The sequence below is a fragment of the Delphinus delphis genome, chromosome 16, assembly GCF_949987515.2.
Source record: "Delphinus delphis chromosome 16, mDelDel1.2, whole genome shotgun sequence".
NCBI lineage: Eukaryota > Metazoa > Chordata > Mammalia > Artiodactyla > Delphinidae > Delphinus > Delphinus delphis.
Genome location: NC_082698.1, coordinates 28,013,143 through 28,021,932, shown reverse-complemented (window position 1 = coordinate 28,021,932; position 8,790 = coordinate 28,013,143). Strand labels below are relative to the sequence as shown.

Sequence of the window (8,790 nt, the reverse complement as noted above, 5' to 3'; positions counted from 1 at the left end):
ACATGTGAGCTTTCATTTTTTAAAGTAACAGCTTTATTGAGATATAATTCACATACAATTCACCCTTTTAAAGTATACAGTTCACTTTGTGTGGACATGTTTTAATTCTTCTGGGTAGATACCTAGAAGCAGAATTGCTGGGTCTTACGGTAACTCTTTGCTTAACATTTTGAGGAACTGCCAAAACATATTCCAAAGTAGCTGTACCATTTTACATTCCTACTAGCAGTGTATGAGGATTCCCATTTCTCCCCATCCTTGCAAACAATTGTTATTGTCTGTCTTTTTTGTTACTGCCATTCCAGTGGGTATAAAGTCCTATCTCATCGTGGTTTTGATTGGCATTTCCCTAATGACTAATGATGTTAAACATCTTTCATGTTCTTATTGGCCATTTATATATCTTCTCTGAAGAAATGTCTATTGAGATCCTTTGCTCATTAAAAAAAAATTTTGTAGAATTTTTGTTATTCCCTGATCTTTAACTGGCTAGCATACCTTCTCGTTCTTTATCTCCCCCTTCTCTTTTTTTACACTACCAGTAGTACATTCTTCCCATTTGTATAGCCTCATCATAGTTGGAATTCTTTGATTAAGGTCTACCTTCCCATGAGACTGTTGATTCTAAGAGAACAAAGACTATGTCTTATTCACTATTGTTTTGTTCATTGTTGGTCCAACACTTAACACATTTTAGGTTTCCTGGCACATACCAGGCACTTGAACACTTGAATTGTATTCAGTTTGATGCTCACATTGTTTCTCCTGTTGTGTCAGGAGGGCTGCTGTCTCCACTGAGGTTTTAGGGGTCACCTCCTCTCTGACCATTTGTGCTCCTCTCTTCCATTGGTTGAGGGTTGTCCCTCGGGATATTAATTCTTGTGCATATCTGAGTTGAATACATCTGCAGAATGACTGCAGCTTCCATAGTATGGGAGGAACCCTGCAGTGAAAAACAACATGTTAATTGCCTGCATGGCACTGTTGAGGCATGGGGACCCAGTGAATTGCATTTTAAAATACAATAGCATCTGGTGTTCCCATTGCCTGGAACACATTCCACCATTACCATCATTCTCTTCAGTTGCCTGGCTGCCTCCTGTATATCCTTAAAAATGTAGCTCAGATCTGACACTGCCTCCTAGAAACCACCAGGCTGTGTTGACCCCCACCTGTACTCCTTGCCTCCAGTGTTCTGCCTGCTGTGGTACTTACCACACTATCATACTTGCCTATTTATTTGCTGTACCATCCAAACCGCACCCCCCTCCACCACAAGGCTAAAAGTCTTTTTTGTTGCCTCAGCAACTAGCACATACTAGATATCCAGTAAATATTTACAGAAAGAAAAGGAAAGATTTAAAAATACTTCAAGATAAAAAATTGAAATAGCTGGCGTCTTAGTCTGCTCAGGCTGCTATAACAAAATACCATAAACTGGGTGGCTTAAACATTCATTTCTCAGTTTTGGATACTGGGAAGTCCAAGACCAAAGTGGTAGCAGATTTGGTGTCTGGTGAGAGCTCTCCTCCTGGTTTGCAGATGGCCTTCTTCTTGTTGTGTCCTCATGTGGCCCAGCGAGACATCTCTTCTTATAAGACATCTCTTCTTATAAGTAGACATCTCATCTACTTCTATTTATGAAGGCTCCACCTTAACAACCTAATTATTGGGTTGGCCAAAAAGTTCCTTCTGTTTTAAAGTAAAAATAAAAGACACATTTTTCATTTTCACCAAGAACTTTATTGAACAACGTATTCACCATTTTGTTCCACTACCTTCTGCCATTTTTCAGGCAACTTCACAATTCCATCTTCCCAAAATTTTTTATCTTTTTGAGCAAAGAACTATTCCAGATGCCTTTTACATTCTTCCAGGGAATTGAAATTTTTTCCATTAAGAGAATTTTGTAAAGACCGAAATAAATGGCATTCTGAAGGTGCAATGTCTAGTGAACACAGCGGATGAATCAGAACTTCCCAGCCAAGCTGAAACAGTTTTTGCCTGGTCATCAAAGAAACATGCGGTTTTGTGTTATCCTTATGGAAGATTATGTGTTTTCTGTTGACTAACTCCAGACGCTTTTCATGGAGTGCTGCTTTCAGTTGGTCTAATTGGGAGCAGTACTTGTTGGAATTAATTGTTTGATTTTCCAGAAGGAGCTCATAGTAGAGGACTCCCTTCCAACCCCACCATATACACAACATCACCTTCTTTGGATGAAGACCAGCCTTTGGGGTGCTTGGTGGTGGTTCATTTCGTTTGCCCCACGATTTCTTCCTTTCCACATTATTGTACAGTATCCACTTTTCATCACCCATCACAATTTGTTTTAAAAATGGAACGTTTTCGGTGCACCACAACTACTGAGCCTGTGCTCTAGAGCCCGCGAGCCACAACTACTGAAGCCCTGAACTTAGAGCCCGTGCTCCACAAGAGAAGCCACTGCAATGAAGAGTAGCCCCCGCTCACCACAACTAGAGAAAAAGCCCGCACACAGCAACGAAGACCCAACGCAGTCAAAAAAACAAACAAAAAAAAACCGGAGCGTTTTCATTATGTTTCAGTAGAGCATGGCATGTGGAAATACGGTCAAGAAGGCTTTTTTCGCCTAACCTATGTGGAACCCAAACATCAAAGCGATTAACATAACCAAGCTGGTGCAAATGATTTTCAACACGTGGTATAATGTTGTTTGTTCTCAATTAGTGTCTGGATTTGATCGCTATCAACTTCAACTGGTCTGCCTGACCGTGGAGCATCGTCCAGCAAGATATCTCCAACACAAAACTTTGCAAACCACTTTTGACACGTTCAATCAGTCACAGCACCTTCTCCATACACTGCACAAATCTTCTTTTGAGTTTCAGTTGCGTTTTTACCTTTCTTGAAATAATAAAGCATAATATTCCAAAAATGTTGTTTTTCTTCCATCTTCAATATTAAAATGGCTACACAAAAATTCACCAATTTTCATAAGCTTTTCTTCAACGCACACTGATATGACAGCTGTCACAATACAAACTAACAAAATTGTTTTGAAAGAATTTAAAGACAACTAAGCGGGGGTTTCCCTGGTGGCGCAGTGGTTGAGAGTCCGCCTGCCGAAGCAGGGGACATGGGTTTGTGCCCCGGTCCAGGAGGATCCCACATGCCGCGAAGCAGCTGGGCCTGTGAGCCATGGCCGCTGAACCTGCGCGTCCAGAGCCTGTGCTCTGCAGCGGGAGAGGCCACAACAGTGAGAGGCCCGCGTGTTGCAAAAAATAAAAATAAAAAAGACAACTGAGCGCTACTAGAGCCATCTTATGGAAAAAAGCAAACGAAGCTTTTGGCTAACCCAGTATCTGTCAAAGGCCCCACCTCCAAATACCATCACATGGAGCATTAGGGCTTCAACATGACTTTTAGGGGAACACATTCAGCCTGTAGCAGATGGAAGGTAGAAAAATGGATAGAAAGAGGTAATAGGAGAAAAACATGAAAGGCACTAATTCCAAAGAAACGTGGTAAGGAAAACAAGTAAAATGTCATTCCGAGTTATATAATAATGGACACTTGGGGGAGTGAGCAATGAATTAACAGTAAATTAGTTTAAAATGCTTACACAAAGACAAGAGACCAGAGGATAGCCGAGAAGCTGGCCCAGCTTGTTGAGATGTTCCTGGAGGGCTGCGGTTGAGATTTAAAATCCAGCTAGCTTAGGTCACTGCTGCTGAAGACATAATTCAATGTATGTTTTCTGATGCACTTGTATGTATCAGGCACTGTGCTCTCTGTCCATCACAGGAATTTACAGGCTACTCAGAGACAAACATATATCGACTCCAATAGGCTGGGTGAACTAATGCACCCCAACAAACACCACGTGCAAATCACTATTCCAGGTGCATAAACAGATCTTGCTGAACCCACTGAAGAGCTCTGTAAGAATATGTAAACAAGTTCAGAGATATTAGGTAATTTCCCATGGTTACACACTAAGCCCTGACGTGGACACTCTAGCCTAACTTCTATGTCCTTTTTTCCCCACTACTCACTTACCTGCCTTTCACATTCATCCTTTTGTTCTTTCACACAACGTAACTGACCAACTCATATGGGCCAGGCACTGTGCAAGGCATGAGCAACAGATACCATCCCAGGGAAGAGCATGGTCACAGTCCCTGCCCCCCAGGGAGCTAAACATTTGTGAGAACAGACATTAAGCAGGTAATGTGAGGCGTGTGGAGTGTTACAAACAGGGAAACGTGGGGTGCTGACCTGAGCAAGCAGTTCCGGAAGACCTCTCTGAAGAAGTGAAGACTCTTTAGGAGTTAGCAAAGTTGGAGCTATAAGGGAGAAAAAGCAGGCCAGGTGGATGGAATAATACATGCAAAGGGACAGAGAGAAGGTACATTCAAGGACTTGGGCTGGAGAGGTGTGTATACACTTGGGACTTAATCCTAAAGCAATCAGAAGCCACAACGTCTAATTCACAGAATTCCTTCCCCACAGCAAGAGGCAGAAATCACTTAATTCTAAATCACTTCATTTTAAGACGTACCAAAAGCCTACAGGATAATTAGTTTGAATTAAATTTCCCTGGTTTGTAGCCACAGATGTAGGATACTATGGGGTTGGATCCCATAGGAACCCGAGTAAAAGGGCTGCTTTCCCCAGCACTCCCAATTATCAAGCCCTGATGCCCCAACAGCACTGTGAAATTGTCCCCAGGAGGGAATGTTGAGAGCTTGAGCAGAGCAGGTCCAACCCTGGTTCCTGGGTTAACATCTGAATTAGTGAGGTTAATTATATCATACCATTGCCAGTTATAATTTATACAGTTTGTCTTTTCTCCACCTCAGGATAATGTCCCCTCCCCTCCTCAGTGTAAGTATTTCAGCTCTCAGGCAGTCTCCGAGGGGCACGATGCTCCATCCTCCCTCTTCCCTCCTCTGCTGCTGGCTGCATCCCACAAGGAATCAAAACACCCCCTGTTAAATTCCGTGAGTCAGGAAAGAATGGAAATCCTGCTTTCAAAATTCTTACACGAGGCTTCTGGGAAAAGTGTAAGGAGAGCGTCTATAGTTAAGTTAAAGTAGTAAATAAACTGGCTCCGAGCTGAAATGGGCAGGACAGCCTGAGGAGCAGGTTAAGCAACAGAGAAAGGAGACATATGGGAAAAACACAAATCACTGATAGTAAAATAATTTTATTTAGTTTCTTTTTTAAAAAAGGTAGCATTTCACATATAAATTTAGACTTCAAGATTACCAAAAGGAACATCCCTGAAGGTGGGGCGGGGCGGGGGCAGACTTTGAGCCCCAGTGAGCACAGGGAAGCACATTCCACGGAGAGTTTAAGCAGAAGTCCTTTCTTGAGAACTTCACAGTGCTACTTCCCTGTTCCTCAACTCTGCCACCAGAGACTGTGGTTTGTAAGAAAACCCATATTCATCACTTTGGGGCAACAGTTTTTAGCTCATGGGAATAGGAAACATCTCTAGGAATGAAAGCACAAAGGTCAATGATCCAGGGCTTCCCTGGTGGCGCAGTGGTTGAGAGTCCGCCTGCCGATGCAGGGGACACGGGTTCGTGCCCCGGTCCGGGAAGATCCCACATGCCGCGGAGCGGCTGGGCCCGTGAGCCATGGCCGCTGAGCCTGCGCATTCGGAGCTTGTGCTCCGCAACGGGAGAGGCCACAGCAGTGAGAGGCCCGCGTACCACAAAAAAAAAGAAAAAAAAAAAAAAGAAAAAGAAAAAGGTCAATGATCCAGATTTCCCACAACAATCATTATTTATATGCAGCAACAATATATGACAGGTAAAGAGTTTATTATATTGTTCCAAAAATCTTTTAAAAAGGGCTAGAGAACACAAAATTCATTCATAAAGAGAATGTATATAATTAAATGAGCAAAAACAAAAAAATTATTCTTTCCATATTACAAATGCCTTTATAGGATAAGGCCCTGGGAAAAGACCTCAAATCTGGGACTCCTTTCCCGTATTAAGTGTCTGGCACAACCCAGAAGCTGTCATGAGACTGACAGTTAGCTTAAAGGTTTCTGGAAGTGGTCCCATGACTATTCTGTCTGGCTTGAACACAGTGTACACAAATGGTGTCTTAAACTGCGTAAACTCAGGCCTAACTACAGGGCACACTGATTCAAGAAAGTTAATCTTAAGATTAAAAAAACATCCAGATGAAACATCTCCCATAGCCACAGGCTAACCCTGTCATCCTCTCATGTAAGTTTAAATCCACTGGCTGCCTAGGAAGTCAGTGGAATAATCCTGATCTCCTAGTTGAGGTGAAAGCTGCGGAACAACTTAGATTTCAGCATCTCAGGGCCAGGAGGGAAGGAGGCAAAGATGACCAAGGGTGCTTTCTAGGTTACTCCTTGATCCACCTGGTGGGCTCCTGATGAGTGTTGAGAAGGAGAACCCGTGGGCCAGTAACCATGGCAGCCCCAGGATCTGACCTTTAGGCAGAGGTACCGGGGCAAATGAATGTACCCCAAATCCAGTTTTAAAAATAAAAACTTCCTGCAGTTATGATACAACACTGTGCAGTGAACAGCTAGGAACTGGATGCTGCTTCTATTTCTGGTTAAAGTCCTGTTCCACTCTTGGCCAGAGCTGAGAGGTGACATAGAAGGAGTTGTCTGAGCCTAAAAACCAGGCACCTTAGTCACACATGGCCTGGGCAGTGACAGAGATAGTCATCACCCAATGGAGGGGTATGTATGGCCCCCAGAGCTTTGGTTCAAAGCAAAGGTTTCATCTCACCCAAAACTTCAAACTAAGCTCTATCTCTGAGCCTACTAATGCAATAAACTAATGATTAGGAATCTCTATGAAGAATCTCTGATTGGGTGGCAAGGTGCATGTCCCAGCAGGCCACCATCTTGACTCTAGGAAAACAAAAAGGTGCAAATCGTATCAAGTAAATAGTTGCTCAAGTGGAAGATCATTTCCTGGGGAACTTCAGCGGACTAGATGCTACTCACATGGATGAATGCTGGGACTAGACCCAAAAGAGAAAGCCTGGGTCCTGGCATAATCAGTCTTCTTTACACTTACCACATCCTGGCCGCCTTTTCTCTGACCTCCTATCTCTTGAATGACTGAGCACACATTTCCCCGGGGACCAATGTAAACATTATCCAATAGATCTCAGCTTAGAAAAACACAGCTTGTTAAATATTTAGTGTTTAACATTCCAGTGCAGGCAGTATGTTAGCATCAGATTTTCCCTCATTCATGAGTACCAGTTTAGAAACGAACATACACAGGATATTTGATAAAACTGCACCTGAAAAGACCATCTGGGTGCCAGACAGCTGGCTCTATCCTGCAATCAGCTGATAAACCAGGACTACCACAGGAAAGGCAGAACAGACGGAGCATGAGTTCTCTGTAAATCTGAAGTCGTATAACCATCGTTCCCACTTAACCCCTCGGGCCATATCTTGATATGGGAGAACATTTCCACCTGTTGCATCAACCTGTGCTCTCCTTGTTTTGGATGGGGCTCTCTCCGGAGGGCTCAAGAGCCTCCTTAGAGGGGAGAGAGCTTTTTCTTCCAGTCCTAACCTCTGAATATTTCAAAGCACAAGAGGAGTCCACGAACATGCTAGGGATGTTGCTGCCAAAGTAGATCTTACTGTTAGAAGCAATGGCCTGGTACCTTTTGAGCTCCAGATATTCCGGGGTCAATTTGTGCTGTGAGAGGCAAACAAGAGCAAAGGCATCAGAACACTTTGGTGCAATAGTCACTGCTCTCTTTCCTTACACAGATTTTCCCTATTGTTCTCCTGAATATCATTCCTCAATTGTGAATTGCTACCAATGACCCTCTCTCACTTTGAAGTGTGGCTATCACATTGACAGCATTTTTCAGAATGGCATAAAACTACTGCCCCTTTCAGCATAAGGCTCACATCAATGACAAAGTCTTGACACTTGTGCCTGGGCAGCTTTTCCCATGACAGATTTGGATCACTGGTTTGGAAACTGAAATTTCTCATCTTGCCTTCATCTTGACCAAATTCCGTTCTGTTTCTATAGAGTTGTGTCCTCCAATATGTTAAGTTTATTTCTAAATTTACACTGGATTTCAAAGCACTGACAACTCTCGTTCTGACAAGCTACCGTATCTTCAGACTTCTGAATATAGATTATGTTGCTCCTTCCTAAATGGAAAAAGTTTAAGCCCTGTCTATACCTTAAATCTTGACTCTAACCTTTCAGACTGCATCATATACCTTAGCAACCTCCTTCTCAACTTTTCCTCTGTTCCACTCTACTGTATAATTATTAACCTTATAAACCTTGGTCATATCCTTCCCTATATCCTTCCCTTCTCAGACTACAAGGGGTTCTAGCTGACTTTTAATTAAATAATTCCTACTAACTAGGTCTGTACTCTCTAGACCTAAACTTACCCCAGTCCCTATACAAAAATTGTTCACCCACACATCACCCAACTTCCTTTCTCAAATTACCACATATGAAATTCCTCATGACTAGAGTATTTTTTAAATCCAACAAACAAGCAGTACTCAACTGGGGGCATTCGGAAACGTGTGTGTGTGGTGGGGGGTGTGGATTGTTAAAATAATTGGTGAGCACTACTGACAGTTTAGCAGCCAAGGGCCAGAATGCATGAGATAGGCTTCAATAATGAAAAAGTATCTCACCCCAAGATGCTAAGAATGTCTGATGAGAAACTCTGCTCTAAACAAGCTTAGCATCTACCCCAAAGGTCTACCTGATCTGGGAAGCAATTTTAAATGAACTTTACTCC

The 8,790-nt window shown here is 42.8% G+C and overlaps 1 protein-coding gene across 5 annotated transcripts in view; it reads right to left on the bottom strand.

Annotated features, from left to right (window-relative positions):
* ERLIN1 (ER lipid raft associated 1) overlaps positions 1-8,790 on the bottom strand; it is a 41,308-nt gene continuing 32,518 nt past the window's right edge. For 2 of the 5 annotated variants that reach the window (XM_060034258.2, XM_060034264.1), the window contains one exon: positions 5,147-7,706. In XM_060034258.2, coding sequence (XP_059890241.1) covers positions 7,485-7,706 — 222 coding nt within the window. In that variant the 3' untranslated portion in view covers positions 5,147-7,484. Of the gene's footprint in view, positions 944-1,687; positions 3,922-4,260; positions 4,329-5,146; positions 7,707-8,790 lie in introns of those variants that run through there. The other 3 variants (XR_009522404.1, XM_060034261.1, XM_060034259.1) reach the window with 3 other exon arrangements.